This window comes from Globicephala melas, chromosome 7, assembly GCF_963455315.2.
Source record: "Globicephala melas chromosome 7, mGloMel1.2, whole genome shotgun sequence".
Classification (NCBI taxonomy): domain Eukaryota; kingdom Metazoa; phylum Chordata; class Mammalia; order Artiodactyla; family Delphinidae; genus Globicephala; species Globicephala melas.
The window spans coordinates 6,902,113-6,921,513 of record NC_083320.1 but is presented as its reverse complement, the minus strand read 5'-3'; the positions used below and the strand labels follow the sequence as shown (position 1 = coordinate 6,921,513).

General features: G+C 51.7%; 1 protein-coding gene across 3 annotated transcripts in view; it reads left to right on the top strand.

Annotated features, from left to right (window-relative positions):
- Positions 1–19,401, top strand: part of INPP5D (inositol polyphosphate-5-phosphatase D) — a 132,005-nt gene that overhangs the window by 85,151 nt on the left and 27,453 nt on the right. For all 3 annotated transcript variants that reach the window (XM_060301729.2, XM_030870671.2, XM_060301728.2), the window contains exons 10-17: positions 7,054–7,160; positions 9,053–9,155; positions 11,416–11,612; positions 12,021–12,138; positions 16,018–16,114; positions 16,659–16,797; positions 18,304–18,412; positions 18,581–18,669. In XM_060301729.2, the coding sequence (XP_060157712.1) occupies positions 7,054–7,160; positions 9,053–9,155; positions 11,416–11,612; positions 12,021–12,138; positions 16,018–16,114; positions 16,659–16,797; positions 18,304–18,412; positions 18,581–18,669 (959 nt within the window). The remainder of the gene's footprint in view (positions 1–7,053; positions 7,161–9,052; positions 9,156–11,415; positions 11,613–12,020; positions 12,139–16,017; positions 16,115–16,658; positions 16,798–18,303; positions 18,413–18,580; positions 18,670–19,401) is intronic.

The following is a 19,401-nucleotide window of genomic DNA, read 5'->3' as shown; positions in this document are numbered from 1 at the left end:
GCTCATACTTGGCCCAGGGTGGCGGTTCCACGTGTGTTCATGCTCTTCCCTGCTAGGAGCCACACTGACGCGTGTGGTCATCATTATGCCTGGTTCAGGCCCTGCTGGCCAAATCAGGCTGCATCTCTAGGGTAGCACAGACAGAGAAACAGTTTAGCATGGCATTAAAGTCATGAGCTCTGTCTGAATTCACATCCCAGCTCAGCCACTTAGCACCAGTGTGACCTTGCATGCGACACTTAACCTTCCTGGGCCTCAGTTTCCTCATCTGTAAAATGGGGATGATAAGACTCATGTGAACGGATCTACGTGTAAGGCTCCTTAGGAAAACCTAGCACATAGGAGCCAACTCTGGGCAACTGAGGCTTTGCATCTCAAACAAACTCATCAGTAAAATGGAAAATGTTCACACGCCAAAAACTTATAGAGAAGCTGCTGTGGGCCAGGCACTGGGGATCCAGGGCAAGCAGGATGGTCGAAGACTCTGTCCACGTGGAATTTACATTCCAATGCATTGAGTGGCCAATAAATATGTCAATACGATGATTTCAGCTATTACTGAGTGCTCCGAAGAAGGCCACAGGTTGGATGGAGAATAACAGGGGAGGGGGCAGGGAGGCAGTTTTAGAGGCAGAGTCTAGAATTGGCAGCCTTGATAGTGAGAATGGCAAGTGACAGCCTGCAGTGTGGCCAAGGTCAGGGGAAGAGAAAGGCTACAGAGAAGCTCCCAGGGGAGGGACCCCTGGAGGACAGCAGGGCTTTGGGCAACAACCAAGCAGAATGGGGGAAAATGCTCAGATGTGCCCCTGGCATCACTGGCCTCGGAGGCTGGCCTGCCAGGGAGGGGGCAGCTCCAAGCCTCAGTTTCTCCATCTGTACAAGGCGGGGAGCCTATGTATCGTAACATGGTATTTTCTGAGCCGCATTTCCTTACTTGATCTCATTTTATCCTCACCTGGCCAACAGGTTCCCTGAGATACTTGGTAAGTGCTATGGACTCTCCCGTCAAATTTCACACAGCAGTTTGTATTCCAGCCCCTGAAGACAAAGCCCCTCTGGTCTGTAAACAGTATTTTTTATTCTGCAGGGGCTCAAAATTTGCTTAGTAGCATATAATTAGGGATACCAGATTAGCAAATAAAAATACAGGATGCCCAGTTAAACTCAAATTGCAGATAAACAATGAAAAAGCTTTAGTATAAGTATGTCCCGTGCAATACTTGTGAGAAGGTGCGCCTTTTTCTGTAAAGGAACCAGTCATCCTGTATCTTATCTGGCAGTTCCAGGCATGATCAGTATCTTTTGTTCTGAATAAAGCAGTGTGAGAAGAGAAAGAACAGAGAAGGAGAAACCAGAAAACATCAAAGTAGAGAGTAAAGGTAAACATTCTTTCACGAAACTCGTGTTGTAGTTATACATACACATGCACACACACATAGAAATTATATGCATGTGGTCACCATGTAAAATCTTTTTCCTGCTGTCTGGAAGCAGAGGACTCTCCTCTGGTTCTGTTAGAAGCCTGACTTGTGGGATGGAATGTTCTGGAGGCAGGTTCTGGTTGGAGACCGTGACTGATGGCTGGTGTTGAAAAGTTGGGAAAATCCCGCTGCTCTAGCCTTGCCAAGCAGATGCCTGTAGGGAGCGTGGGCTGTGCTTCCATGCTGTCTGCCCACTGTCATTTAGCCCATGAGTTGGAGTGGCCTTCAGATATTGTCCTGGGTCACCACCACCCACTCTGAAGCTCTCGCCAGCAGAGATGGCAAATGGGAGCAGGTCACAGCACATCCCACAGGGGACTCTAGGGGACATGACATGAGCCACAGCCTCGCCCCATCAAGAACACTGGCCTGAGCTGTCTATTCAGATGGTGGATACTTGGCCTGACAGCCAAGCCCTGCAGATACCACTCGTCACCCCTAGAACCTCCTAGGGCTGGGCATCCAGGCGGGACGGGAAGGGGATTGTGCGTTCAGCACCAACTCGATGTCAGACACTATGCTGGGAACAGCAGGACAGAGGATAAGAGCACACATGGGCTCCGGGGCTAGACGTCCCAGGTTCAAATCTAGGCTCTGACACTTGCTGGCTGTATCATGTTGGCCTAGTTGCTTAACTGCTCTGTACCTCCATTTTCTCATCTGTGAAATGGGAATAATAGGCTTGTCATGAGTAGACGAGCTAATGCCTGTAAAAGTACATCCCATGAGCCCAGAGGCAGCACTGACCCCACGGCAAAGTGTCCAGGTAGAGGCCATGGGGGCTGCCCCACAGGGGCCTGCCCTGTCCTGCAACCTCCTGCTCCTGAGTCCCACCTGGGCTGTGGCACGAAGGTCCAAGGGATACTCTCAGGGCAGCAGGGGGGATGGAATTCTGGGGACCAGCCCTGTGCAGGAGGTGGGGTGCAGAAAGGAGAAGAGTGGTGTTAGGAGCACAGGGAGGTGTTAGAAGCCCAGCCTTGAGTCCCAGGTCAGCCACTTGTGACCTTGGTCTAGGGCCCTCTCTCTGTCCTCAGTTTATTATTCTGTCCAATAGGTATAGTAGCGTCCTGTAGGGCTGCCGTGAGTCTTCAGTAAGTAAACGTCAAAGTCCACAGTGTCTAGCGTCTAGTAGATGCTCAAATAATTGGCTGCTACCACCATCATCATCATATAATTATCCCTCCAAGGCAGCTTTGAGGAAGGTAGCATCGAGCAGTGAGGAGGACGACGGACCAGGAAACGAAGTCCCTGGACACTGGAGTGTGACAAGCTGTCATATTCACGCAGAGTTCGATCGCAGTGCCGGGGCAGGACCGCTCCGTCCACTGCCAACTTGGGCAGGAGAGCTGGGGACTTATTGAGGGTGTGAGCCGGGGAGGGCTGTTGAAAGTGACGGGCTTAGAACCATACTTTCCTCTTAACGGCCACAGTCTGACTTACAACTGAAAGGAATGGACCCAGCTTTGACAAAATGAAACAGAAACCAACAATGAGTAAGGAGATTGTCAGAGAGTGCCTGACGGCTCTAAAAACTTGAGGTTTCTGGACTGAAAGAAATGGTCGTCAGGATTCTGAGGAGCACTGTGAATTCTTGTCAGTTAATTCAATGCACATTTCTCTTTTGAGCATTTTCCGTGGGCCAGCCCTGAGTTATATAGCCCTCCCTCAAAGAACCTGCAGTTCGGGAGGGAAAGCTGACGTGTGCGCATGTCTTAGAATGTGGGTCAGATGTGAGGTTAGCCCTGGGGGAGGACTGAGGAGCGCTGTGTGGGGCTGTGCGGGGAAGCTTCACACCACAGAGGTGGCTCTGCCTGGGGCTTCGGAGGATGAAGAAATCAGCGGGCCTTGGTGACCCGGGGTGTGTTCTAAGTGCAGTGAGCCACTGTTTGGAGGTTTCAGGCAGGGGAATGGTGGGATCCCCTCTAAAATGAACTCTGGCTGCTGTGCTGAGAATAAACGGTGGCAGGGGCAAGCAGAGACAGGGAGACCAATTAAAGGGCTGTGACAGTGGCTGGCAAGAGGTGGTGGTGGCTTGAGATGGGGAAAGATAGGCAGGTTGGGAACGTTGTGGAGGTAGAACTGCTCAGACCGGCTGATGGAGGAGATGGAGAGGGCAAGGGAAGAGGAACCGAAATGATTCTGTGTAACTAAGTATGGGAACAAGTGGGCCACTTACTGACCCTGCCACTGACACTAATATTAGTATTAATAATACTAATTCTGAGCAAGCAAGATGTCACGTCCCAGGGGCAGCCACACAGTCCTACAAAGAGAAGGAAAACCAGAGATTCGGAGGGAGGGAGACATAGCCTAAGAGCAGCAGATTTGGAGAAGCTGGGCGTTCCAGTTGGCAGCAGTAGGAGTCTGTGGCTGCCTCTGACAAGGCTGAGGGGACTTCTGAGAGCAGGGACCACCCACGAGTTCCCTAGAGTGAGACTTCAGCTCAAGATGGTGGCTGAACACACACACGATTGTCAGTTCCCTTCCTAAAGGCAAAACTGACAGGGACAGAGAAAACAGGAGGGCAGGTAATGGCAACACAATTCTGAATGCTGAAAAGCAGATGGATAATGAGAACCAATTTATAGGAACCAAAAAAGCTAAATTTTAAGTATGGCATAGGGAAAGTTGAGACGCCTGACATACCACAGAACCACAAAGGGCATAGGAGTCAATAGCAACCGCGGCCCCTGGAGTGAGGGTGAAGCTGGGGTTATAGACAGCAGGATTGGATGAAAATCTTTTTAAAAGAGTTAGACCCACCAGATCCCTGTCCATGCCACACAGCTGGTGGCTACCCCTCACACATTAGGCAGAAGACCTGAGGTTCATTCTCTGGAGGAGGTAAGGGAGTGGGAGACACCAGCGTTACTTCTGAACGCTGAGACGCCAGCCTTCACCCCTGCCCAGCTCGGGATGCTGCCAGCCAGGCCCACACCCTGCAGGCAGGCAGTTGGAAGATTCTTCCTGGACCACATGACCAGCCCAGGAACAAAAATCTAAAGACACTGCCATGAAGAGGTTCCCCACAAGTCAACCCATGAGACCACCCAGTGGAGAAACCCTGCTGGACAGTCCCCCACTGGCACTGTGGGGATGCACAGCTAAGGACCACCAGACATTGGAGAGAAGCCTGGAATAGGAAACAATGAGACTCAAGGCAGAAGTAAGGAAAAAAGACAAAAAACGTGCAGGAAACAAATTATGACAGTTAAAAGAAATTGGACCAGGAAACAAGAACAGAATGCTATTAAAGGAACACTCCGAGAACAAAATAAAAATGAAGAAAAAGGAGAAGGAAGGGAACAGGAGATTAGTAAGGAAAAATAAAAACATTATAGCAGAATCTTTTTTCAGAAATTTTAAAAATAAAAACTCAAAGGAAGGGTGGAAAGATAAAGTTGAGGAAAGCTCCCAGAAGGTAGAACAAAAGGACAAAGTGAGGAGACATAGGAGAGAAGGGATTTTTGAAAATTAGAAGACCAGTCCAGGAGGTCCAATACCAATATAATGAGAGTCAGTAAGAGAAGACCGGGAAACAGTGAGAAAAAGCATTAAAGAAACAATTCAAGAGAAGTTCTCAGGACTAAACAGTTTCCAGACTGAAAATGGCCCACCGAGTGGCCAGCACACTCTGAGGCACATGCAACATTGGAAAGTCTCATAACGCTGGATTCTAAGAAAAGATCCTAAAATCTTCAAAGCAAAAGATAGATTATAGCCTGGGTCAGGGGTCCCCAAGACCATGTCCAGGTACAGTGAGTGATTCTCCAGGAAGACTCCCAGGACTCAGTGTAGAGTCATATAGCTGTGGTTTATTACAGTGAAAGGACACAGCACAGTCAGCAAAGGGAAAATGTGCCTGGGGTGAGGTCTAGGAGAGACCAGGCACAAGCTTCCAGAAGTCCTTTCCCTGTGGGGGTTGCGCAGGACGTGCTTAATTCCTCCCTTGATGAGTTGTGACAACACATGTGAGATGTCATCTACCAGGGATGCTTGTTAGAGACTCAGAATCCCAGCATGTTACTGGAGGCTGGTCATGTAGGCACCTTCTGCCTGGTACACACCCAGACTCCCAGGAGGAAAACAAATATTCAGTGTAAACCACACTGTTGGTACAAACATCACAGGCACAGTGAGTTGCTCTTAGTTCTGGGGATGCTGGGAACCCTCCCCAAATCCAAGGTCCTAGATGCCAACCAAGGGCCACCTTCAAGCTGGCTTTCCAAGGATAGCAGTCAGGCTTGCCCTGTGAACTCTTCTGCATACAGATGGATCAGAAGGATGTTTTATTTCTCAGCAGCAATGCTGCAAACTAGAAAGGATGGAGCAAGGTCTCCAGAGTCCTGAGGAGAATTATTCCTAACTTAGAGTTGTGTCAGTGAAGCGTGAGGGTAGAGTTTTCAGACATGCAAAGCTTCCAGAAATGTATCACCCCATCCCTTCTTTCTTGGAAAGCTACTAGAGATGTTGCTCTACCAAAATGAAGGCATAAACTGAGGAAGAGGACGACATGGGATCCAATACAAGAGAGACAGAGGTGAATGGATTTCCCAGATGATGGAGAAGGAAGGCCCTAAAGTAACGGCTCTGCATCAGGCCTAGAGGTCACCAGTCTGGAGAAGAGAAGGCCCAGAGGCTCTGGGAGAGGCTCCCTCAGGATGATGAAACTGATGAAAGTGATTGACCACACGGAAAAGAGAGTTACAAACTGAGAGAGTTAGGACCACTGAAAAAAGTACGGCAATTGTTAACTCCAGGAAAAACAGAAAGTTGTGTAGGAAAAAGAAAGCAGTCAGGGCTTGTCTGTTAAGAGCATTCCCATAATAACAAACACTGAATGCTTATCTGGCCAAAATGATGATATAATTATTAGAAGGATGATGGAGGGACTAAACTGGCAGGGGGAGGGGAATGGTGAGGTGGGGGAACAGGTTGTGAATGTGAAAGAGAGCTAAACCTTCATCTTCTATAGTGGGAAGTCACTATGTAATAGGAAGTACCTAAGACTGAAACACCAGGAAGTAGCAATATAAGCATCATATTTAGAGTCATGAAGTAAAATTCCAAAAGAATCCACTAAAAGAATTGATAGTGGTTGCCTCTAGGGAGCTGGACATTGGAGGGAGGTGGGGTTGGGGAGTGCAATTGTTCGTAAAAATCTTGTAGAACAATTTGAGTCTTTTAGTCGTTGATAGAAGTGAAAATATTTAATTTTTCATTTAGATATAAATTCAAAAGCACAAGAGGGAAGGGAGGAAGAGAAAGGAAGGAAAAGAGATAGGGAGGAGGAGAGAGAGAGAGAAGGAAGGAAGAGAGGCAGGGAGCTGAAAAGATGGACAGTCACACTGTCTCTGCTCCGGCCAGGCCACCCTTCCTGTTCCAGGCACCACCCTTCCCAGCCATGAACTCCTCCCTGTAAGAGGAGCAAGGATCTGGGAGACCAGGCACAGATCTGGGGCTCAGCCTGGACACGGAAAAGTCAGGACTGTTGATGGTCAAGTGCCAGAGTGTAGTGGAGGCTCTACATATTGGGTGATGATGAGAAAGATGAACTTTCTTCCCTCTTCAGTCCTGCAGCTCATCAAATCTCAGAAGTTTCTGAACAAGTTGGTGATTTTGGTGGAAACAGAGAAGGAGAAGACCCTGCGGAAGGAATATGTTTTTGCTGACTCCAAAGTAAGTGACGACAAACCACTAAGATGGGCCAAGAGGGGAGTGAGGGACGCACAATTTCTGAGGCTTGCTGTGTGCCTGGAAGTCGGTACCATGGGCTCACTCAGCTCTCACAACCCATTTCCCACCTGGGAAAGCCAAGCGCAGGAAGCTGAGGGGGTGCGTTCCAGGCCAGCTGGGATTCAAGCATCACAGCTCCATCCTCTCCCTTTGCTGCCACGCCTGCCCCTGAGAGAGTGCACCCTTTATCATCCATGTCTTACTAGCCCTGAGCCCCACTGGGGGGGCTTTGAACTTCCCCGGGATGCACCCGGAGGCCCTCAGGGGCACCCCAGATTTAGATCTGAGTCTCAACCAGCGCTCCCTCCATTTCTACACTTTGCCCCACTCTGCAGAAGTGAGAGTCCCTGCCAGGCCTGGCTACTGGAGTAAGAGGTGGGTGGGCAGATGGAGAAACTTGGGATCTGGGCGTTGTGGTGGGCCTCTGTACAGACAGTGTCTCTGTGACCTTATCCCTCACTTCAGACATGCCAACAAGGGGCTGAAACCCACCCTTGCGGCCCTGCTGTTTATCCTGCAGTGTACGACTCGGATGAGACAGGGCACAGAGAGCTCCCAGCGCGTGAGGTGTTGGCTGACTGTGTCAGCACCATGGCAGAGGGACAGAGCTTCTATCATAGGCTCACAGGGACAGCCCCATCGAGTGCCAGGACCCACCTCTTTCTACCTGTCTGGCAGGGGTGGGCTGCTGGGAGGCCAATGGGGGGGTCCGGGGTGCCCAGAACTGGCTGAGAGGGTGAAAAGGACTGGGAGGAATGATAGAGAAGGAACTGGGAAAAACAAGGAAGTGGGGGCCAGACAGGTGGGGGGAGGCAGAAACCTGGCTGGGCAGCGTGCTGGGCACGTGGGCAGAGGTCCAAAACCCAGTTCTGCTCATTGCCGCAAGCTCAGAAGGATGAGGCGCTGAATATTGAGCCATTTGTAACTAAAAGCAGGTTTCCGTAAAGACAGCCATCACAGTTCTTCGTGAGCTGCTTTCTACGGAGGGAACTTGGATTTGCCATTAGATTGAATCATGTGAAATTGTCAAACGTTGGTAATTTCATATGGTGCAGGCTGAACCTTGGGGGCATGCTTGTTTGGTCACCCTGCCCTATTGGACTGTAAGCTACGAGAGGGCCACGTCTACTTTGTGCCCTACTGTGTACCCAGGACAACTAAACGAAGACTGTTAAGAAGGCTACGACAGCCTTTGTGTGTTCTTTCCTTTTTAATTCGTTTCTTTGATTTAAATTTTCTTTCATTACGTAAGTAATCTAATTCTCATTAGTGAAAAAGTATACAGAGAAACAAAAAGTTTAAAATAGAAACAGCCCTATACCACTAGTAATCCTCGGACTCTATCTTTCAGGATGGTTTTTGTTTGTGTTTTTTTAACACAAATGCAGTGGTGCTGTTCATAGTGTTTTGTCAACTGGTTTTTCATACTAAACAAGGTATCTTGACCGTCTACCCTTGTTGATGAAGTACTTCTGCCCCCCAATTTTTAAAACCTGTGGTCTTCTAGCATATGGATGACCCATAATACAGTTAGTAATTCATCTCCTAAGACCGGACACGAAGGTTCCTAATATTTTCTGCTGCAGTCCCCACGATGTAGTCGGGTCTTCGAACAGTCCCTGATTCTTTCCTTAGTCAGGTCCTTGCAGTGGAAGGGCTGGGTCAGAGAGAAGCCGCTCTCTTAAGACCTCGGACACGTATTTCCAGATGGCTCTCCTGGAAGTCCACACTGATCTGCGCTCCCCTCAGTTTTCTCGAAGCTGACCAGTCCTTTGAAAGTAGCATGTGCAGGGAGGCAGAGGCCTGTCTGAGTCTGTCTGCCCTTCAATCCCTAGAAGAGAGAAGGCTTCTGCCAGCTCCTCCAGCAGATGAAGAACAAGCACTCAGAGCAGCCGGAGCCCGACATGATCACCATCTTCATCGGCACCTGGAACATGGGTGGGTCCACATGCCACCCCGCCTCCAGGCACCTCCCCTGGGGTTCTGCTTTGCTGCCTCAAGCATCCTTGCCTGCCTCCCCCCCACCCCCAGTCCCGAGACCTGGGTACCCATCCTGAGACAAGGGGTAAGAGAAACAAGCCCTGGGATTCTCATACCCCAAGTGCAGCTGAAATGGGTTACGTTGCTTGTCGAAACTGGAAAGTCTGAATATATGGGTGAAGAGGCTCTTGGGCACCTGCCAGCCTGGGGCAGCTTGCCAAGGGGCTTCAGTCCTAGAAGGAAGAACTCCCTTTTTGATTTGGGCTGCCAGGTTTATTGAGCAAGAAAGAGAAAGAGAGATGATGCCTAGTTGAATTTGAATTTCCTATAAACAACAAATTATTTTTTAGTATAGGTGTTTAGCTAGAAATAAATACATACTAAATATATATTATGCTACATATATATACTATATATATTTACATACTAATATATACTAAGTATATATCATATACTAAATATATAAATATATTATACTGATATAAATTATACTAGATAATTATTTAGTGTAACTATTTGGCTAGAGGTAAGTGCAAATATACACCAAATATGCATTGTACCAAACATACACAGTATATACTTAGATGCTAATACAAATTTTTATACTAATATGAATTACACTAAATAATTATTTGGTGTAAATATTCAGCTAGAAATTTTAAAAAATTAAGTAGATACAGAACGTCTAGTTAATTTAAATTTTAGACAAACAGTTATTGCATGGGACATACTTATTCTAAAAATTATCCATTGTTTATCTGAAATTCGAATTTGACTGGGCCTCTGTCTCGCCTACTTTTGTCTGGAGCAGAGTCAGGACCACCTCCCAATGCAGCACAGTGTCACCCAGCAGCCCCCCGGGAGGAAGAGGCTGAGCAGAAGCCCTTCGTGGAGGGGGAGGGGGACAGTCCGAAATAAAAACGCAACATGGGACTCCTGGCCTGTCGCTTGGTGGAGGATGGGCTGGCGTTCCAGGAGGGGAGTCAGGAGAGCTGCCCACCCCGATTCCACCAGACCCAGCCTCCCCAGACCTTCACGCCCAGAGATTCCAGGGGCCACGGCAGTGCTGACGTAGAACCCTTGCCCAGTTCCTGTGTGCTTCTCTCCCCACCAGTGTTTCTTACTGGCCACCTGATTTCCTCAGCTCTCACACTTGGGGGTTCATGCACGTGGGCACCGGCCCCTTCCCGTTTTTTCCTCTGCGAGCCTGGACGTCTTAGATTTGGCTGGGCACGGTTCAGGCCGTCCAGGCGCACAACTGCAGGGGGTGCCCTTCACACGGCATGGAAGGAGCTGGCCAGGGCCCTGCCTCACCAGGGCAGCATGCGAGGGTCTCCCCAAGCAGAGACCACCAGGCCCCAGGGTTTGTGCTCCCGTCCTGAGCCACAGTGGGAGCAGAACTCGGCGGCAGTCAGGTCGCTCCAGTTCTTGGCTTCTCGGCACTTGTGAACCAAGAAAGTTATCTCTTTGAGAAAAAAGTTTACTCAACCTCCAAGGGCATTTTGAGGGAAATGCATCTTTATCATCATTTCTTTATTGAGCTGTTTCAGCTCAGCTTTTGAAATGGCACTAGGTGGGCCTCCATGCTCTTCCATTTCTCTGGCTAACTCCCGCACATCTCTTGGTTTTCGGCTGAGATCTCTCTTGTGCAGTGAAGGCACTGTTGTCTCCTAACCATGGGCTAGAAGCCTCCGTGCTAAACTTGTCAGCCTACAGCGTTCTCTCACCACCAATGGAATGTAAACTCCTCAAGGCCCGTGTCTCAGTTATCACTAAAGCCCTAGAGACTAGGACAGTGTCTGACATCTTGTGCTACTAGTTCAAGTTACAGAATCTTCAGGTGTTTCTAGTTTTGAAACTTAACTTTATCTTTACAAAGAAATGTAACTGAGGGAACTACCTGGCAGTCTAGTGGTTGGGACCCCACACCTTCACTGCTGAGGGCCCGGGTTCAATCCCTGGTCAGGGAACTAAGATCCCGCAAGCTGTGCAGCACAACCAAAAAAAAAAAAAAAAACTAAAAGAAAAAGACAAGTAACTGAGTTCTCACCCTCCCTTACATCCTGGGGGATGATAGTACCTAGTTCTTGAAGGTATATTTCGCTGGGGGAACTGAATGGTTTCCAGTGACTGTGTGAACCTCTCCCACCCCCCACGTCTGTTTTGAATTGTCCCGATGTACCTCTGACTCACTTGGTGTTGGGTTTTGCTGTTGAAGGTAACGCCCCCCCTCCCAAGAAGATCACGTCCTGGTTTCTCTCCAAGGGGCAGGGAAAGACGCGGGATGACTCTGCTGATTACATCCCCCATGACATTTACGTGATCGGCACCCAGGAGGACCCCCTGGGAGAGAAGGAGTGGCTGGAGATACTCAAACATTCCCTGCAAGAAATCACCAGCATGACTTTTAAAACAGTGAGCAGTGGCCACAGTCCTGGGTGGGACTCTGGGGCAGTGGGCTGGGCAAATCCAGGAGCATCTCAGAAGCAAGAATGTGCTCAGTGGGCCCCCCCGCTTCCAGGGCCAGAGAGGGGCACCTGAATCCAGAAATTAATGGGGTCCGTGAGCATTGCTCATCACTGGGGTCCCCCCTCTTCCCTGCCTGAGCTTGTAGGTCATCTTTACTTCATCGAAATCTCATCAGTGCCGGCTCTCATCTCCAAGACCCTTTGTCTCATCTGTGAGGCATCCTTAGGAGTCCCCCAAAGTGTAGGGACTACAGACAGGGCGCCCCACACGTGGGGCGAGGGATGGGTGTGACTCTTGCTCTGGGGTCAAGCACTGTGTCCTGGCCCAGGGTCACAGCCTTGTCCTCCCCGCCAGGTCGCCATCCACACCCTCTGGAACATCCGCATAGCGGTGCTGGCCAAGCCGGAGCACGAGAACAGGATTAGCCATGTCTGCACCAACAACGTGAAGACGGGCATCGCCAACACTCTGGGTGAGCGGGGTGGGGGGTGAGCGGGGGGGTGGGTGAGCGGGGGGTGGGGGAGCAGCGGGGTGGGGGAGCGGGGGGCCGCGTTCCACGTAAGCTCGCTCCAGCCGACGCTCGCGTGTCCACCCCACCTGGGGTGGGCGGTCCTCCTGGCCTAAACGTGCGTGGGGTCTACACCAGTGCTTCTGGGGGTCTGGCAGAACGTGGGTTCTGACTCAGTACATCTCAGGAGGAGCCCGATGTTCTGTGTTTCCAACGAGCTCCCAGGTGGTGTCAGCACTGCTAGCGCACGGACCTTACCTTGAGTGTCACGGACCGAGGACAGGGGTTGACAGACATGCTGTGAAGGGCCAGGTAGTAAGTATTTTAGGCTTTTCAGTCCATGTGCAACTCCTCGGCCCTGCTGCTGACACAAGAGAGTAGCCACAGACAGCAGGAACATGACTGAGCACAGCCGTGTTCTAGAAAACTATTTACGAGCAAGTCATAGGTTCAGTTTGGCCGCAGACTGTAGGTTATGATCCCTGGTCTAGATCTAGACAGACTCAGGTTGGAGGTGGAAACATTGGTATCAGCTGAGCCTGTGGGGACCAGTCACAGTGCTTCAGAGAACTGAAAACAGCAGAGGGCTGCATGCCTGTGAGTGTGAGTGTGTGTGTGTGTGTGTGTGTGTGTGTGTGTGTGTCAGTCTGTCAGTCTGTGTGTGTGTGTGAGAATCTGTCAGTCTGTGTGTGTGTGTGAGTCTGTGTGTGTGTGTGAGTCTGTCAGTTTGTGTGTGTGTGTGTGTGAGTCTGTCACTGTGTGTGTGTCTGTGTATGTGAATCTGTGTGTATGAGTCTGTGTGTGTCTGTGTGTGTCTGTGTGTGTGTGTCTGTCACTGTGTGTGTGTGAGTCAGTCTGTATGAGTCTATCAGTCTGTGTGTGTCTGTCAGTCTGTGTGTGTCTGTCACTGTGTGTGTGTGTGTGAGTCTGTCAGTCTGTGTGAGTCTGTCAGTCTGTGTGTATGTCTGTGTGTGTGTGAGTCTGTCACTGTGTGTGTGTGTGTCTGTCAGCCTGTGTGTGTGAATCTGTCAGTCTGTGTGTATGAGTCTGTGTGTGTGAGTGAGTCTGTCAGTCTGTGTGTGTCTGTCAGTCTGTGTGTGTGAGTCTGTCACTGTGTGTGTGTGAATCTGTCAGTCTGTGTGAGTCTGTCAGTCTGCGTGTGTGAGTGAGTGTGTGTGTGAGTCTGTCGGTCTGTGTGTGTGTCTGTGTCTGTCACTGTGTGTGTGTGAGTCTGTCAGTCTGTGTGAGTCTGTCAGTGTGTGCGTGTGTGAGTCTGTCGGTCTGTGTGTGTCAGTCTGTGTGTGACGGTGAGTGCGTGAGGGCAGGTGCACCCACCCAGGGCCCGTGGGTGGAGCTGAGGGCGAGGCCAGCGGTTTCTGGTGGCTGGTGTCAAGGACAGGACAGAGCCCAGAGGTAAGAGGAAATAGAATAGCTGCTGCAGTTGAACGTGAAAAGCCCTCTCAGCCTTTCTGCTGACAGACCGCAAGCTGCCCGCGTCCACGCCCACCTGCCCCCCTTCCTTCCTGTGGCAGCGGCCCTGCTCTGAAGCCCATGCCCTCTGCTGCCCAGGAACCTCCTCCAGTCCTCGATCCTCGGCTGCCTGGGCTGCCCGCCCCCTCCCACCAGCCCTTCCCCAGCCTACAACGCGCTCCAACCGCCCGACACAAGGCCGGCCTCCCCCCGGCCGCTGCCCCAGCCCTGGTTCCCGGGACGGAGCCGAGTGTGCCCCCAGCCCCCCGGCACGGCGCTGGGCCTGGGCTCCTGACCACCGCACGCGGCGGCCTGCTCCCACGGACAGACGGGCGGCGGGACGCTTGCGGGAGTGAGCGGCGGCAAAGCGTGTGTGGCGGGGACTAGAGCAGATCCAAGTACTACCTGAGACGGGTCCAGGGGCCTCTGACAGCGGGGCATTGGGACCCAAGTCCGAGGGCAGAGAAGGGTCCTCGTGGGCGGGGTGTTCCACGCAGGGGGAGCAGCGAAGCCAAGGCCCCGTGGTCCCTGGGCTCAGCTCTAGTGGGTGATGGGACAAGGCCAGAGAAGGAGGCAGGAGTCCTGGGCAGTCGGAGGGCAGCTTGGAGGTGGAGGAGTTCCCCTGTACCAATGCCCCCCCGTCTCCCCTCCCCCGTCTCCTGGGGCTGGTCTCCCTCCTTACCTCCCCCAGAATGGCTCCCAGCCATGGTCAGCACAGGGCAGGAGCTCGGTGAATGCTGGCTGACCGGCGGAAGATCTAAGACCTCTTGGAGAGCTAAGACCTTGTACCCTGTGCAAGGCCGTGTGCTAAACGCGTTCCGGCTATTACTTAATACAGGCGCCCTGTGTGGGCAGGGACTGTCATCAGCCCCATTCGCAGACAGGGCTCTGGAGGCTGCAGTGATGTTCCCTAACCTGTCCGAGGCCCTGTGACAAGGAAGTGGTGGGCAGGGATTTAAACCCAGGCGGCACCGCAGGGTGGGGAGAAAGCTGAGAGGAGGGGCCTCCTGGGGGCGAGGGGAGCAGGGCGGGGTGGGGGTCGGCGGAGTGGGGGGGGGGCAGGAGACCTGGCCTGGCTCGGCCACTGGCTGGGCTGTGGCTCCCCTGAGTCCCAAGGGGCAGAGCCGGGTGATCTCCAGGGCCCTTTTGCTACCCAGCCCAGACAGAATGTCAGCCACCTGGGTGGTTTTAAATTTTGAGTACCAAATTCAAAACAGGAAAAGGAAACAAGGGAAGTCGATTTTAATAATATATCTTATCAAGCCTCATACGTTCAAAATATTACCATTTCAATAGGTATTCAATATAAAAATTTATGAGATATTTTACAGTCTGTCTTCCTTACCGAGGCTTACAATTCTGATGTGTCTTTTACACGTTTACATCTCAGTCTGGACCTGTACATCTCAAGTGCTCAGTACGTACGGCTCACAGATGCCGTGATGGGTGGAGCAGGTTCCCAGACTTCGGCATGTGTCAGAACCACCTAGAGCAGGGTTGGCAGACTTTTCCTCCAAAAGGCCAGAGAGTAAATATTTCAAACTTTGCAGGTCATGCAGTCTGTGTCATAATTACTGGATTCTGTCTAGGCATAACTGTGTTCCAATAAGACGTTAGTTATAGACTCTGAAATTTGAATTTCATACAATTTTAATGTGTCACAAAATATTCTTCTTTTGATTTTTTCCCCAACTGTTTAAAAACATAAAAACCATTCTCAGCTTGTGGTGGGTCAGTGTCTGCCTAACCCCTGTCCTAGAGAGGACTTGCTAGACATGGATTACTGGCTCCCACTTCTGAAGCTCTGATTCAGTAGGTCCAGGGCGGGGCCTGAGACGTGTGCTCCTAGCAAGTTCCCAGGTGGTGCTGATGCTGTTTTGGGGAACATACTCTGAGGACCACTGGTCTCAGTGTGGGTTTTGGTCTCTCCAGGAATCTGGAGTTAGCTGGTCACCACCCGCTGCCCCCCAGCCCTGGGCTCCTCCTTCTGAATCTCCTTCTCAAGGTTTCTGGTTCCTTCTAATGGTCCTGCTTGGGCATGTGGAGAAACTAACACCCCACCCCCCCACCCTTAGAGGGAGATGCCAGGATGAGTTAACACCAGTAGCCTCCTCCCTCAGCCCTGCTGAGAACCCCAAGGTTGCTGGCCGCTCATCCCATTTTCCTGTTGTCCTGGAGGAATCTCGCCCCCCAGTCCCTACCACCTGTCCCATCTCCCACCCCAGACGAAGCTGTTCTGCTCTCTTCCTTGGCCTCCACTTTCCCGCAGCGGCTCTCTCCCTCCTGACGAATGACGTTGCTTCACCTTGATTTCCCCCCACTAGGCAGCTTTCCCTGTTTGATGCTCTGACTTCTCCCTCCCTCTCCCTTTAGGGAACAAGGGAGCCGTGGGGGTATCGTTCATGTTCAATGGAACCTCCTTGGGGTTTGTCAACAGCCACCTGACTTCCGGAAGCGAAAAGAAACTCAGGTAATGGAGCTCATGCCCCCGGAGCAGGGGTTGGGGTTATTTGCCCAGACAGACCTCAAACCCTAAACACCATAAGGACGGCTCAGCCCTTGGCTGGGACCCTGTCCGGTCGGTCTCTAAGGGCTTTTCCCGTGTTCTCATCAAAGGCAAGTACAGCTACATCCACGTGTGGCTGAATCTTGCCTAAAGGACGGAACAGACATTTCCTCATGTCGCTAACCCAGCAGACACCTAAACAACACTCCGTTTCTCAAGGGAAAACCTCATCCGGGGCGCCCTTACGGATGGGCATTTTGCCTGTTGGTGGCCCAGCCATGCAGACGGCCATCTAGAAGACTGATGATTCCGAGTCCCTGCGGAGCGGATGCTCCCGGGGCCCCGCCCTGCGTTCCCAGTTCAGCCCAGGGGCTGCATAAGCGTGGTTTGCTGCCACAGGGCTGGAGATTTCAGTCTCACTCCCCGACGTGTCCCCTCTGACTTCCTGGCACGGGCAGCAGGGAACTGATGCCCCTGTGCTAAGCTGGCTGCTTTTTTGTTTAATTAGGCGAAACCAAAACTATATGAACATTCTCCGGTTTCTGGCTCTGGGAGACAAGAAGCTGAGCTCCTTTAACATCACTCACCGCTTCACCCACCTCTTCTGGCTCGGGGATCTCAACTACCGCGTGGAGCTGCCCACCTGGGTGAGGGGCCGTCCTCCTGGGGCTGGGGATGCGCAGGACAGAGGCTCCTTGCATTAGCTCAGGGCAGGGGGTCAGGGAGACACACGACCGAGCTGGGCCAAGGCAGCTACTCCTCCGGGACTCGACACTGGTCCCATTACGGAGCCCCTGCCTTTCTTTACGGCTGGTCTCTGCTCACGCCTACCTGCCACATAACTGTCCTGGCCACCCCACCTCACCACCTGTCTGCCGCTCTGGTCCTCTAGCTAACCAGCAGTGGCCCCTCGATTTGCCAGTCCCAGATGCCCAGGAAAGGCTGAAGTCTGCAGAGACCAGCTCCATTTTCTCCCCAAATCATGGGTCACCGGGCAGCCTGAGGAAGGCATTCCTGAAGTTGGATGCCCATCCAATGAGCAGCAGTCAGAGGGGCCACATGGCACAGATGGCCTTGCTCACTCAGGGAGGGCAAAAGATTCCCTGCGAAGGGAGTGGGCAGGCATGGCCCCTGGACACGCCTGGAGCGAGACTCGGTTGCTCCTGAAAGATGGGGCAGAGGCCAGGCATGGGAGGAGAACTGTCTGCCCCTTGTGTACCAGGAATACTTTGGCACTGCTGTCTGTGAGGGGAGAGGGGACGGCAGAAACGGACCTGATTTTATAGGGGAGAGAGGCTCCTGGAGCACAAGCGGCCTGAGAAAATGGCCTTGGGTCGGTTACAGGCCTCTGACAGTTGGGATTGAACTCCCCTCCCAGATGTTTGCCCAGCCCTCCCACATCCCTCGGCCTCCTCGGCCTGTCGCTGCCACAGCGGCTTTTAGGGCCCATCTGTGCCCCCCTCTGCCTCCCCGGCCACTCCCTCCCTCACAGGGTGCTCCTCGGGAACTTTCCTTCTCTCCCTCCTGACTGAGCAGGCAGAGGGGAGAGGGGTGGACAGAGGCCCCACAAATCCTGACCCTTCACAGTTTAAGGGGCCGTCCGCCCAATCACTCCCCGGGAGGTCAGCCAGGTGCATTCGCCAAAGCGTAGGCAACGTAAGTCTCAGGAGAGAGGACAGCTGGATTCCAAGGACGGCACACCCCACCTATATCACGCCGACTCTCGGAGTCCGAGCCCGGATCACGGAGGCCCAGTGCCCATAGCTTCGGGGGCTGGGGTTTCAGATCCTTTCATGTCTTTACAACAGGCTGTCTCACAGAGAGAACAGGCAGCCAGGGAGACATACCTACCCATCTAGAGAAGCCTTATAAAAATGATGCTAGAAGTCGGTACACAAAAATAGTATCCCTCCGTAAAGTTAGAACAGCCAGGAGCTTATGTTACTGAGTTGATATTTCACTACGATTGCAGGGTTGTCCGTATAAAACGGTGGAGTGTAAATAAGCACCAGCCCAGCGTCCCTGGGACCAGGGCCTCGTGCAGCTTCGGGGACTCGGGTCCTGGCGCGCCAGGCAGGAAGGTGGCGACGTGCCTCTTACCACGTGGGTGAAAGGGTTGTCTCACCAGTGGCTTGGCCGTGTCTTTGCTCCAGGAGGCAGAAGCCATCATCCAGAAGATCAAGCAGCAGCAGTACGCAGACCTCCTGGCCCATGACCAGCTGCTCATGGAGAGGAAGGAGCAGAAGGTTTTCTTGCACTTCGGTGAGAACCGCCATCCTTCTCTCGCGGGCCCTCTCCCTCCAGCATTCTGTCTCCCCTTTTCCCAAGCATCATCACTGGGGGAAGGATTATGCCTGGAAAAGAGGGAAACTTGGCCAGACGTGAAACATGGGAAATCAAAACTGAAACCATGGTTTTGTTTGGTCGCAGAGGAGGAAGAAATCACATTCGCTCCCACTTACCGTTTTGAAAGACTGACTCGGGACAAATACGCCTACACTAAGCAGAAAGCCACAGGGGTGAGTCCTCTTCCCTGCCCTCCATCTCCACCCCCCTGGCACACCTCGCCCCTCTTTTGTCCATGCCCATAAAGGTGAATGGGAAGTGAAGAGCACCCTCATCCACTAGGTAACAAAAAAAGAAAGCAAGCTAGAAATCATATGTTGATCGTGTCACAGAGCAAAACCCTCCCCTAAGGAGAGGCTGGGCAACCAGACACGCACACTGCAAGCAGTTGCCTCATGACGCTTCTGTCCATGTGTGTACGTGTGTGCGTGCGTGCGTGCGTGTGTGTGTGTGTGTGTGTGTGTGTGTGCCACATCTTCTTTATCCATTCATCTGCTGATGGACATTTAGGTTGCTTCCATGTCCTGGCTATTGTAAATAGTGCTGCTAGGAACATTGGGATGCATGTATCTTTTTGAATTAGAGTTTTCTCCGGATATTTGCCCAGGAGTGGGATTGCATGATGATATGGCAACTCTCCTTTTAGTTCTTTAAGGAACCTCCATTACTGTTCTCCATAGTGGCTGTATCAGTTTACATTCCCAGCAACAGTGTAGGAGGGTTCCTTTTTCTCCACACCCTCTCCAGCATTTATTTGTAGACTTTTTGATGATGGCCATTCTGACCAGTGTGAGGAGATACCTCATTGCAGTTTTGATTTGCATTTCTCTAATAATTAGTGATATTGAGCATCTTTTCATGTACCTGTTGGTATGTCTTCTTTGGAGAGATGCCTGTTCAGGTCT